This window comes from Boleophthalmus pectinirostris, unplaced genomic scaffold (assembly GCF_026225935.1).
Source record: "Boleophthalmus pectinirostris isolate CB_2022bp ecotype Guang Dong unplaced genomic scaffold, ASM2622593v1 HiC_scaffold_22, whole genome shotgun sequence".
Taxonomy (NCBI): Eukaryota; Metazoa; Chordata; class Actinopteri; order Gobiiformes; family Gobiidae; genus Boleophthalmus; species Boleophthalmus pectinirostris.
Window position 1 is genome coordinate 8,166,201 of NW_026571190.1, and position 15,021 is coordinate 8,181,221.

A 15,021-nucleotide genomic window follows, 5' to 3' on the forward strand; every position below is an offset into this window, starting at 1 on the left:
CGAAGAGCCAGACATTCTATGTTGTCAAGAGACAACAGATCGAGGATTTAATGCCAGAACAAAGAGAATGTTTGGTGAATTTCATCAGGGGGAAAGACGTTATTGTCCTTCTTCCTACAGGATTTGAGAAACGCTTAATATACCAGTTAGCCCCAGTAGAGGCGCATTACATAGGTCACGACTAAATAGCAGTGATTGGTTAAATGTTAAAAAGTACCAAACTCTTGGTCTGAAAAAAGAACCTAATAACATAAATGATTGGAAGACCAAATGAACCTCACTGGTGGTTGTACGGTGTTTTAAAGCCATGCAGTTGTCTTAAATCATATTAAATAGATGAAAAAGTAAATATAACAGTAAGAAAAACCTATTCACTTATTGAAGCTGTAGGTCTATATTTTGTTAACCCCATGTGCACAACTTTAAATCATTCTGTTATCATTTGGACATTTAAAATCACAATATTCATCTAAAAGAAACATGTCTGCTGACTTCTGTGACGGAAAACCGTGGTGTCCTCCCACGGATAACTACACACCACACTAGTGAGAAGCACATTATTTTTCCCGTTTCTACTAAAATGACCACACAGCACTGCCGAACCCTCCGTGTATCACTGAATAAGAAAATAAAATTGGAGAAAGAAGAGCGTACGACCTGGGAAACGGCAGTAGATCGGAGCAATGATGTCTTGAATACAGGAGAATAAAGCTGACTTACAACTGAGAGACTAAAAGAGAAAACGAAACGACTACAACATGGTTAAAACGCTCTGAGAAGTACATTTTTTTGCGTGATTGGTCCACTTTAAACGTGCCTATCACCGCGGATACAAGCAATAAGCAACAAAATCACTTGTCAGCAAATAAATGCAAAAAGTTAGAAAGGTTAAACGCCATACTGGGGAACATTCGCGGCAAAACAATAACATCTCTGTGAAGACAAGATGACCTGTGAGGAACATGAACACGGCACTGAGAAGAACTACTCAAAGATTCAGCTCCTATTGAACTTGAACTTCATTTACTGCGGTAAGAACTATAGTTGTACGTTTCTAATACTACACAGCACTCTGGAGTAAACTACTAAACCTGACTGCCTCTGTTTCTGTGTAATATAAACAAGGGAGGCACAATCAGCAGAAGTACTTTGAGTATTAAAGAGCCCGTAGCTGATTATTTCAAGTAATAAAGTAAATGTGTCTTGCCCCAGTACAGATATATTGTAAAAGAAACACTTGGGGTCAAAATGAGACCACTGTGTATCATCTGTAGGTGATTAGAAAGTGTGTTTGCAAAGGAGGAAGTAAGGACTACGGAGCGAGTGGACAGAGGAGGAGTCAGGATTTAGCTGGAGTTAAGAACCTATATTACACACAGTGGATTCTTGCGAAATTTATAATGTGTTATAATGTTGTTGCCTCATCAAAAACAAATCTGGACATTGTTTCTTAGTCTGTGTACATCTCCAAAGCTCAAAATGTTCTGCGTATGATGTCGTTTAGTGGCAGTTTTCAAGTTAACAGTTACCTTTTAGCTGTAGTTCAGAGTGATTGTGAAAGTGGTGGGGTTAAAATCATCCAAATGACTCTAGTGAAAGGTGTAAGAGAAGAACTAAATATGCAGGATTTGTGTGTTAAAGTTCCTACATTACACAAAATTGACTCTTGTGAGCGTTTAGTCACATGATAATGTTGTTACCTTGCCAAAAACAAACCTGGAGTTGTGTTTTGTTTTGCTGCGTCCACACGTGTTTTCCTGCATTATTACTGCAGTCTGGCTACATCTCCAAAGCTCGAAATGCTCTTTTCAAGCTTGTGATGTGAATGCAGTCTTAGTTTTACACATTTTAATAGCTACCTTTTACCTTCAGTTCAGTAGAGATTGGCAATTCTAATGCTGAAATCATCCAAATAATTCTAGTGAAGGTGTACAGTATTTTTCAGACTACTAGTTGCACTTTTTTTCATGGTTTGGGTGTTTCCTGTGACTTATACTCTGGTGCGACTTGTGTATTAAAATTTTCACACTGACAACCGTGAGAGGCTCTAGGCTTGTGTATCAGTTTTCTGCACATGTCTCCTGCAGAAAAAGCAGTTGTCCTGCTGCAAGTAGTAAAATATGCAGCAGAAAACGGTAATCGAGCAGCAGAAATAAAGTTTGAAGTGAGCGAGAAACTTGGAAGGGACTGGCGGAAAGCAGGAATGGAGAACACAACTTCAGGGAGGGTGCACCATATAACTTTCATTGAATGACAAAGCATGGACTCCAGTGACAACCAAAGTTGCACGGAGTTGCTCATAAGTGACACCGAGGACGAAGAATTCAATGGATTAAATGGCTTTAGTGATTTGATGAAATGGAGAGTTTGGTAAACTTCAAACTTTCCCCAAAAAGTGCGATAGTCCGATGCGACTTATGTATGTTTTTTCTTCTTCATTATGAATTTTTTGGCTGGTGCAACTTTTACTCCGAAGCGACTCATAGTCCGAAAAATACGGTATGTGTAACACGACAATTAAAAGAAATTATACATTTATGATACAATATTACTACTGTTAAATATATCATTCATAATAGGATTATTTTAAAAAGGTAAAGTAATTTCACTGTATTGCAGGCATGTCCAAACTATGGTCCGTGGGCCAAATGCGGCCCTCAGACGAATTTTTCTTGGCCCTCAGGCTTCCAGGTGAATTGGCCCAAATTACCTTGCATCAACTAAAAATAAACTTTTTACTGGAATTTTTTTGAAAATCTACCTTGATAAAGCTAATATTGAATATTTAGTGTGTTTGTTTTTAACATGAATAAAGACATGAATAAAGGCTCATTCTAACATGTTTAAACATGCACATATTTCAGTTATTCACCGTAATGAGCACCAGTCTATGACCCTCGATCAGCCCTTTGCTCTGTCTGTGTTTAGATATGTGGCCCTTGATGAAAAAAAGTTTTGGACACCCCTGTTGTATTGGTACATGATTATTATTTGTATTGCATAATTATATTATGTTGTACTATTTTCTAGTATTGTGGAAAGATTTTGGTTGAAGCAAATCCGACCCGGTGAACAACAGGGGGAACTCCGGTTCGGTCTCTTGTCATTAAAACTACTGACTTAACCGCTGTTTTATTTACTCAAGTGTTATCCCCCTTTTTCTTGTAACTATGTGCTTTTGATGTACCAAGTTTGTATAAAAGTTATATTATATTTGTCATTAAAACCACTGACTTCAGACTTAAACGGCCGCTGTTTCATTTACTCTGTGGTTGTAACATATGGAGTTTAAAAACACAGTGGAGTGGAGAGTATTTTCTGTTTGAGAGAGGAATTCAGCTTAAATATGCAGGGTTTGTGTGTTAAACATGTAAATGAAGCAAAACAAAAATCCAGGTCTGTTTGTGACGAGGAAACAACATTAGAACATAGATTGAAAGTTGAGTAATATGGGCCCTTTGAACAAAATACCACCTGCTTCTCATTTATATCCTTCCTCCTCCTGCCCTCTGCTCTTGTGGGATTTAGGTTTGTTACACGGCTCAGTCAAATCCAGCTGCTCCTGTCTAATCACAGATAAGTGTATGTAGTGCTATCTTAACGCACTGTTTACTCTACAGTCAAGGACACGGCTTCATGTGACCTTCATGTGACCTCCCTGCAGCCCTCAGCTCATCTCTGCACGCTCATCTGCTCTGGAACAACGCAGAGCTGGGAAGAAGAGGCTACTGCAAGATTTTAATACACCATTTTGAAAATACCAATACCGCTACTACTACTAATATTACTACTACTACTATTACTACTACTACTACTACTACTGCTAATAACATTACAATTATATAAGACTTTGAAACATGTTTTTGATAAAACCAATAGTGTAAAATATTCAGATGAATTATTGACATATTAAAATATTCTCAGAAATGCAAACACTACTATTACTACTACTAGTACAACAACTGTTACTACTACTACTACTACTACTAATAACATTCTAATTCTATAAGATTTTGATACACAATTTTGACAAAACCAATAGTGTAAAATATTCAGATGAATTGTTGACATATTCAACTATTTCCAAAAATGCAAACACTACTACTACTACTACTACTACTACTACTACTACTACTACTACTACTACTACTACTACTACTACTACTACTACTACTACTACTACTACTGCTACTGCTACTACTACTACTACACTACTACTACTACTACTACTACTACTACTACTACTACTGCTACTACTACTACTACTACTACTACTACTACTACTACTACTACTACTACTACTACTACTACTGCTACTACTACTACTACTACTACTACTACTACTACTACTACTACTACTACTACTACTACTACTACTGCTACTACTACTACTACTACTACTACTACTGACTACTACTACTACTACTACTACTACTACTGCTACTACTACTACTACTACTACTACTACTACTACTACTACTACTGACTACTACTACTACTACTACTACTACTACTACTACTACTACTGCTGCTACTACTACTACTACTACTACTACTACTACTACTACTGCCACTACAATTTTGATCAAATTAATAGTGTAAAATATTCAGTTGAATTATTGATATATTAAAATATTTCCAGAAATGCAAACACTATTACTACTACTACTACTACTGCTGCTACTACTACTACTACTAATACTACTAATACTACTGCTAATAACATTCTAATTCTATAAGATTTTGATACACAATTTTGATAAAACCAATAGTCTAAAATATTTAGATGAATTGTTGACATATTAAACTATTTACAAAAATGCTAACACTACTACTGCTACTACTCCTATTACTACTACTACTACCAGTACTACTACCACTACTGCCACTGCCAGTATATAAGTATTTGATACACAATTCTGACAATACCAGTAGTGTTAAATATTCAGATGAATTAACCAAACAAGCTAAAATGAATACAAAGATACACAATTTTGACAATAACAATACCACCACCACTACTACTACTACTGCTACTACTACTATTACCACTACTGGTGCTGCTACTGCTACTGCCACTACTGCTAGTAACATTATTAATTAATTATACAAGATTTTGACACACAATTTTGATAAAACCAATAGTGTAAATACTGTATTCAGAAGAATTATTGACATTAAAATATTTCCACTACTACTACTACTACTACTACTACTACTACTACTACTACTGCTCCTGCTGCTAATAATTCTTTAACTTTTACATTTTCTACTGTTGAATTGTTTTTTTTTAGCTGTTTTTATTAGTATAAATGTCTTTGCTCAAATTATGAAGTTGATTCAAATAAACCCTAAACCTTAAAAAGTTGATTGTGAATACTGCTTTAATGTTAAAAATCACATTCTATTGTCTAAATAAAGTGTGTTTTTTAATATCATGGTGGTATCTGGATCGGTATTGAGTATCAGTATCAACACATGAGCTTGTTTCTTGAGATTGCCCCTCTCCTGGACTCACCCTGCTGACGGTGAAGAGCAGCCCAGGTCTCCCGGAGCACACCCCGGTGAAGCAGTAGCGCAGTCTCCAGTAGAACAGGTGCTCGGAGATGAAGGTGAGGATGGACAGGCCCATGGCGGTGGCGAGCATGTAGAAGACCCCCGCCATGTTGTCTATGTCCAGCTGACTGGACATCACCTCGTTCTTCTCGTTGTGGCAGATGCCGGTGAGCCACTGCGCCTCCAGCTCCTCCATCTCGCCTGTGGTCAGAGGGGACAGCAACAGGACGGGTTAGAAAGACAAGAACGTTTACAGATTGCTGTTCCATCATTTGTCCAATAGGATCTAGTTCCCTCAAAAACTACAGATCCGCACTCCTTGCTCCATTCATTGTGCATTGGGAATTAGCTGAGTCGAGCTAAAATAAATCTATATTTAAATATCAGACAGAGGACAGCAGATTACATACACATAATCAGAGAGAGCGTGTTCAGAAGTATATGGAGCACAAAAGCTTTCAGAAATATTCGTGTGCATAAGATAGAAATCTGTGCATATTCGTGTGCATAAGATAGAAATCTGTGCATATTTGGCTGTAGTTGAGCATAAAATAAATATTTGTAAACTCTCGAATGAGTCCAGTCGAACGTAAAATATCTTGTGTGTGTTTTATCCATCAGAATACGAATTTAAAAGTTACAACATCAAGAATTACAATCACAAAATGAAAATTTTGTCCTGTTTTAGTCCTAGTTCAGTCTTGGTTTAGTCCATATGCGGCGCTAAAGTCCAGCATCTCGATCGATGTTTGTTCTGCTCAATAAATAAAGCCCGTGAAGTGATGACCTTTTTTGGCAGTAGAGTCATGTCTGTGAATTCGTATTCGTACTGAAGAAAGCGTAACCGTAAATTTTCCTTTCGTGATTGTAATTCTCGATGTCGTAACTTTTCAATTCATATTCTGATGGATAAAATACACACAACACATTTTATGTATGACTGGACTCATTCTAGAGTTTACGAATATTTATTTTATGCTCAACTACAGCCAAATATCCACGCGTTTCCCAAATATGCACAGATTTCTCTCCTATGCACACGAATATTTCTGATAGCTTTCTTACTCCATATAAGCACTTCACCGGGGGAAGCTTCTGTGTGTATAAAAGTAGGTCTCGAGGCGAGTGCTAACCCAAATTAATTAGTGATGTTAAAATAGCGCTACTATCTGAATGATCTTGCACAGAAAAACAACCGATATATTTTCATAAAGTTGTGCTGTTGTTCTGGAGCGATGATTAACAATCAACTGACAGCCACAACAATCCAACACGACACGGACCGGCGCGCTCCAGACTTTGAAATAGATCGGACATTTGTGCTCGGATCACGCTGTTTCCCTTTTCTCCAGACATGGCGGGACATGGCGGTACCCTGTGGTGCCAGGTCAGGGCGGGGCTGAGAGAAGCTCCTCATGTATCGCTCATAGACGCCAGTTGCTGCACTTGTAACGTAATAACCAGCATCTGACTCACTGGCGGCCGTTAGTCCAACCTGAAAATTCAAATGTCCTGGCCCTAGTCGATCCTAAAGAGACCGTTACAGACATGATTTTTTACCATAAGGTCAGATTTTTTAAGAAATATGCACTAAAATGCCAAAAAAAGAGAGTCAAATTTATCGACCTCTGCTTGATAACTTTTATGCAAACAATTAAGTACATTGCCATTGCAGTTTCAAGTACTTGGTGCCATCACGCAAGACTGCCCTGGTTACAGCCTGATGTTTCTGATTACAAACAACCACACCAATTACACTTTTGTTTATACCTACATGTAAAAGAATTTAAGTAATTTATCCTCTACGTACATCTCTCAGTTTAACATTGACTCACTGGAGCTATAGTAGCACGATCATTTTCCCTTGGCAGACCAAATTGTGGCATATTTCTGTCTAATCGGTGCCTACTGGTCTTCATAGTCTCACCACCACACTTGCTTTATAAACCTCCTCATTTGGAAGCATAATCAAGGGGATTGAACGCTCAAAGATCACACGATGTTCACTTCTGAAGTCATGACTTTTCAAATCCCCCCGGGCCTGTATTATTGATGGTAAATAAACATCTCTTGCTTAAGACGTCCAGTTGGTCTCCAGCCTTTTTACTTCCACCCTTTCTTGGACAAGCTGAAAACTACAACACTCCAGACCTCTTTTCTTTGTTGTGGGTGGAGTTTAGATGTTTAGTGGCACTTTAAAATGGCTGGAAACTGAATCAAAATGAATGAATTCAGACTATTAGATTTTTTATGCAAAGCTTGAGATTTTGAACCCGGAATTGTATTATGCCTAGTGCCTCCACTCAGTTTCATTTCTCTCTAGCGACTAGGTCAGGAATCAAAATAGACTAGATGGTTCGCAAAAAGCCCGGAAGTGTGAGTTCCAATCAGTGAAGAGCCAAACATTCTGCGTTGTCAACAAAGAGAAAATGTTTGGTGAATTTCATCAAGGGGAAAGATGTTATTGCCCTTCTTCCTATGAGATTTGGGACAAGCTTAATATACCAGTTAACCCTGTTAGCGGCGCATTACATATGTCACGATCAAATAGCAGCGATTAGTTAAATGATAAAAAGTACCCACTTAACGTTGAGCAAACAAATTCTAACGCTGCGAGGTCAGACGGTTTCTACGGACTGGTTGATGAATCAGGCTAATTTGTCAGGCCATGTTACAGTAATCTTGCAGTTACACCAGAGACTGTATTTATAAAAGGACACAGCTAACCCACTAACCACCGCATCCCCAACAGGAAGTGAGCATGGGTAAAGTTACAGCTTCATCTACTCACTTAACACTGAAAAACCATCATCCCTGTCTTTGTAACTGCTGCTGCCAAGTGCCTCATTTTGGTCTTAAAATGTTCGTATTAACCTGCTCTACAAGATCCTGCTGTTTTTATTTTGCTATTTTGTCCCTAAATCAAGATATGAACATGAATAACAGACAAATGCAAAAGGGAATCAGATGTGTGTGACTGCAAACCTCCGTTCCAAACTGTTTCCCTTCCCAACGGAATTGAAAAATAGTGAGATGCGAAAGCAATGGGCAGTATTGATCCACAAGAAGGATGAAAAAGGAAACCTTTGGCTGCCTAAGAAACCATCCCGAGTTTGCAGCGAACATTTTGTATGTGGAGCGCTCAACCTTGGTTACAAATTTAACAAGTCAAAGCCACAGCGAAAGGCACCAGCTGTTTGCCAAGAAACACCTTCTACTGCAAAGCGACCAAGACGTAATGTTGCTGTAAAACCACAAGAGCTCTCGCTTAACAAACGGGATCCCGCTTTGATGTCGCTCCACATACACAATGTTCGCTGCAAACTTGGGATGATTTCTTAGGCAGCTAAAGGTTTCAAGGTTTCAAAAGGTATCAATTCTGCCCATCGCCTTCACCTTTCACTATTTTTCAATTCGGTTGGGAAGAGAAACAATGTGAACAGAGGTTTCACATACTGTAGATTCACACAGATCTGATTCCCTTTTGCATTTATGGAGTTCGCAATCTTCCTTAGCCCATTTCTCGAGCCTTTTTCCGCTGTTAGGATCCAACAACCACACAATTACGACGCCCGAATCCCACAACTAAAATATGACAATATCAGAACCAGAAACAAAAGCGATATGGTTCAAAAGACTAGAAAAGACTGGCTTTGTCAATAGACACATCGCACTGGGAAATCAAACATGGAGGTTTGATGCTCACTTTTTCGGAAAATCCTTCCCAGTATGCATTGCGCGATGACCGGAAGTCCGAAATTCTTGATGCATGTATTCTTTCGCCAACATCGCTCCCACTAGCATTCGCAGCAGGTTTGATTGGCAGTGTGTTAATGTTTGATGATGTATTTTGGAGAGTTGGAAACATACCATATTTATATTTTACACATGTATCCCCCCCGATCCTCCATTTGTGCCGTATCTCCTCAGACATGTACATAACTGAAGCATAACACTAGATCTGGGTGAAATGTCAGTGTTCAGTGTGCAAGAGCCCTGCGGTCCAGTCCCACGGCGCACTACCTCCCTGTGATTGCCCATTTACTCTGAGCCAGCTGCTTCTATTGATCCAGCCATCACCCGCCAGCACCTGTCCAAACAGCCGAGGCGACCTTTGCACCTGCCGAAAAGGTCACGCCTCCAACGCGATAATACACCTCCGCCAACAGGACGGAGGAGAGAGAGCGCAGCCGTCACTATCGATAAATGTGATCGCGCGTTTCAAAATTCTGTTCCATTTTCACAAAAACAAATTCTGTTGAAATTCAAAATGCAATGTTTAGATTTTCTGATTTAAACCAGTTGAGTTTTTAAAGGCCCATATTACATTATTACGTATTTACATATTTGTTTCTCCTTTTAGATCCTATGAAAAAAGCATTTTCCGGAAATCTTGGTGTCATTTTTGATTGCAATTTAAAATTTTAAAAGCAACAACTCACTCTACAACTGTACAACAACTCTCCCTTATGTAACAGATAATACTCCCTACAACTGTACAACTCACTCTTATGTAACAGATAATACTCCCTACAACTGTACAACAACTCACCCTTATGTAACAGATAATACTCCCTACAACTGTACAAGAACTCACCCTTATGTAACAGATAATACTCCCTACAGCTGTACAACTCACTCTTATGTAACAGATAATACTCCCTACAACTGTACAACAACTCACCCTTATGTAACAGATAATACTCCCTACAACTGTACAACAACTCACCCTTATGTAACAGATAATACTCCCTACAACTGTACAACAACTCACTTTATGTAACAGATAATACTCCCTACAACTGTACAACAACTCACCTTTATGTAACAGATAATACTCCCTACAACTGTACAACAACTCACCTTATGTAACAGATAATACTCCCTACAACTGTACAACAACTCACCCTTATGTAACAGATAATACTCCCTACAACTGTACAACAACTCATCCTTATGTAACAGATAATACTCCCTACAACTGTACACCAACTCACCTTTATGTAACAGATAATACTCCCTACAACTGTACAACAACTCACCCTTATGTAACAGATAATACTCCCTACAACTGTACAACAACTCACCCTTATGTAACAGATAATACTCCCTACAAATGTACAACAACTCACCTTTATGTAACAGATAATACTCCCTACAACTGTACAACAACTCATCTTATGTAACAGATAATACTCCCTACAACTGTACAACAACTCACCCTTATGTAACAGATAATACTCCCTACAACTGTACAACACACTCACTTTATGTAACAGATAATACTCCCTACAACTGTACAACTCACCCTTATGTAACAGATAATACTCCCTACAACTGTACAACAACTCACCCTTATGTAACAGATAATACTCCCTACAACTGTACAACAACTCATCCTTATGTAACAGATAATACTCCCTACAACTGTACAACTCATCTTTATGTAACAGATAATACTCCCTACAACTGTACAACAACTCACCCTTATGTAACAGATAATACTCCCTACAACTGTACAACAACTCACTTTATGTAACAGATAATACTCCCTACAACTGTACAACTCACCTTTATGTAACAGATAATACTCCCTACAACTGTACAACAACTCATCTTTATGTAACAGATAATACTCCCTACAACTGTACAACAACTCAACTTTATGTAACAGATAATACTCCCTACAACTGTACAACAACTCACCTTTATGTAACAGATAATACTCCCTACAACTGTACACTCACTTATGTGATAATACTCCCTACAACAACTCATCTTTATGTAACAGATAATACTCCCTACAACTGTACAACAACTCATCTTTATGTAACAGATAATACTCCCTACAACTGTACAGCAACTCATCTTTATGTAACAGATAATACTCCCTACAACTGTACAAAAACTCACCCTTATGTAACAGATAATGCTACTACTCACTTAGATAATACTCCTTACAAATGTACAACTCACCTTTATGTAACAGATAATACTCCCTACAACTGCACAACAACTCACCCTTATGTAACAGATAATACTCCCTACAACTGTACAACAACTCACCCTTATGTAACAGATAATACTCCCTACAACTGTACAACAACTCATCTTTATGTAACAGATAATACTCCCTACAACTGTACAACAACTCACCTTTATGTAACAGATAATACTCCCTACAACTGTACAACAACTCACCCTTATGTAACAGATAATACTCCCTACAAATGTACAACAACTCACCCTTATGTAACAGATAATACTCCCTACAACTGTTACAACAACTCCCTTATGTAACAGATAATACTCCCTACAACTGTACAACTCACTCTTATGTAACAGATAATACTCCCTACAACTGTACAACAACTCATCTTTATGTAACAGATAATACTCCCTACAACTGTACAACAACTCTCTTATGTAACATATAATACTCCCTACAACTGTACAACAACTCACTTATGTAACAGATAATACTCCCTACAACTGTACACAACTCACTTTATGTAACAGATAATACTCCCTACAAATGTACAACAACTCACCTTTATGTAACAGATAATACTCCCTACAACTGCTACAACTCAACACCTTATGTAACAGATAATACTCCCTACAACTGTACAACTCACTTTATGTAACAGATAATACTCCCTACAACTGTACAACAACTCATCTTTATGTAACAGATAATACTCCCTACAACTGTACAACAACTCACCTTATGTAACAGATAATACTCCCTACAACTGTACAACAACTCACCCTTATGTAACAGATAATACTCCCTACAAATGTACAACAACTCACCTTTATGTAACAGATAATACTCCCTACAACTGTACAACAACTCACCCTTATGTAACAGATAATACTCCCTACAACTGTACAACAACTCACCTTATGTAAACAGATAATACTCCCTACAACTGTACAACAACTCACCTTTATGTAACAGATAATACTCCCTACAACTGTACAACAACTCACCTTTTATGTAACAGATAATACTCCCTACAACTGTACAACAACTCACCCTTATGTAACAGATAATACTCCCTACAAACTGTACAACAACTCACCTTATGTAACAGATAATACTCCCTACAACTGTACAACAACTCACCTTATGTAACAGATAATACTCCCTACAAACTGTACAACAACTCACCTTTATGTAACAGATAATACTCCCTACAACTGTACAACAACTCACTCTTATATAACAGATAATATTCCCTACAACTGTACAACAACTCACCCTTATGTAACAGATTAATACTCCCTACAAACTGTACAACAACTACCTTTATGTAACAGATAATACTCCCTACAACTGTACAACAACTCATCTTTATGTAACAGATAATACTCCCTACAACTGTACAACAACTCACCCTTATGTAACAGATAATACTCCCTACAACTGTACAACAACTCACCCTTATGTAACAGATAATACTCCCTACAACTGTACAACAACTCACCCTTATGTAAACAGATAATACTCCCTACAACTGTACAACAACTCACCTTTATGTAACAGATAATACTCCCTACAACTGTACAACAACTCACCCTTATGTAACAGATAATACTCCCTACAACTGTACAACAACTCACCTTTATGTAACAGATAATACTCCCTACAACTGTACAACAACTCATCTTTATGTAACAGATAATACTCCCTACAACTGTACAACAACTCACCCTTATGTAACAGATAATACTCCCTACAACTGTACAACAACTCACTTTATGTAACAGATAATACTCCCTACAACTGTACAACAACTCACCTTTATGTAACAGATAATACTCCCTACAACTGTACAACAACTCACCCTTATGTAACAGATAATACTCCCTACAACTGTACAACAACTCACCTTTATGTAACAGATAATACTCCCTACAACTGTACAACAACTCATCCTTATGTAACAGATAATACTCCCTACAAATGTACAACAACTCACCTTTATGTAACAGATAATACTCCCTACAACTGTACAGCAACTCACCCTTATGTAACAGATAATACTCCCTACAACTGTACAACAACTCTTCCTTATGTAACAGATAATACTCCCTACAACTGTACAACTCATCTTTATGTAACAGATAACCCATGTCCTGTCAATCATATCTATTGTATCATATTGTCTTCCTATGAGCTCTTGTATAAAGATGAGATTTTATATTATATTTTATTTTATAACAGAGTAAGCTCTGTTCTTAAATCAAGTTTTTATGAGTTAAGGGTTTAAGCAAAATCAAAGTGCACATTCCACATCTGCACTGTGAAAAGGCCATTCATGCATCTGTGACCTCACCACTCGATCACTGTGACCCTGTGTCTGCTGCATTGACCAGGCCCACCTCAGACACTTACAGGGTCCAGAACGCACCAGCTCCACTTTAACCTGGACAACACCCGCGCTCACCTATAACCTGAGATTATATCAAACTTTTGTGCTTCATACGCCACGGACTAAACCAAGACTAAACCAGGACTAACCCAGGACTAAACCAGGACTGAACTAGGACTAAAACAGGACTAAACCAGCAGTAAACAAGGACTAAACCAGGATTAAACCAGGACTGAACTAGGACTAAAACTGGACTAAAACCGGGACTAAACCAGGACTAAACCAGGACTAAACCGGGACTAAACCAGGACTAAACAGGACTAAAACGGACTAAACCAGGACTAAACAGGACTAAACCGGGACTAAACCAGGACTGAACTAGGAATAAAATTGGACTAAAACAGCAGTAAACCAGGACTAAATGAGGACTAAACCGGGACTAAACTGGGACTAAACCGGGACTAAACCAGGACTAAACTGGGACTAAACCGGGACTAAACCAGGACTGAACGAGGAATAAAACTGGACTAAAACAGCAGTAAACCAGGACTAAACCGGGACTAAAACAGGACTAAACTGGGACTATACCAGGACTAAACCAGGACTAAACCAGGACAGAACTGGGAATAAAACTGGACTAAAACAGCAGTAAACCAGGACTAAACCAGGACTAAACCAGGACAGAACTGGGAATAAAACTGGACTAAAACAGCAGTAAACCAGGACTAAACCAGGACTAAACCGAGACTAAACCAGGACTAAACCAGGACTAAACCAGGACTAAACCGGGACTAAACCAGGATTGAAACAAGACTAACTGTCGGGATGGGCTCGGAGGTGACCACAGGAGAAAGGACCGGCTCAGTTCCGCACCTCACGAAGGTAAAAGTGTCTGTAGCCCGATCGCGCTGGACGGGCTCACAGTTCTTTCTCTTAAGTCAGGGTTTCAGCAAGTATTTGCCTGTACCCGACCCGATGCAGGACTCTGCTACAGCCGCGTAACTTGTACCTTCCTTCAGCGTGTCCAGAAGTCCAACTTTTTGTGCGATGGTTTGCATCTTCCTCTGCCTTTTGGGTTTGACCG

General features: G+C 38.5%; 1 protein-coding gene across 1 annotated transcript in view; it reads right to left on the bottom strand.

Annotated features, from left to right (window-relative positions):
• The window catches only part of LOC110158275 (glutamate receptor ionotropic, NMDA 2A-like), a 457,669-nt gene that overhangs the window by 41,061 nt on the left and 401,587 nt on the right, over window positions 1–15,021 (bottom strand). The window contains 1 exon segment of the mRNA XM_055158022.1: window positions 5,519–5,757. Coding sequence (XP_055013997.1) covers window positions 5,519–5,757 — 239 coding nt within the window.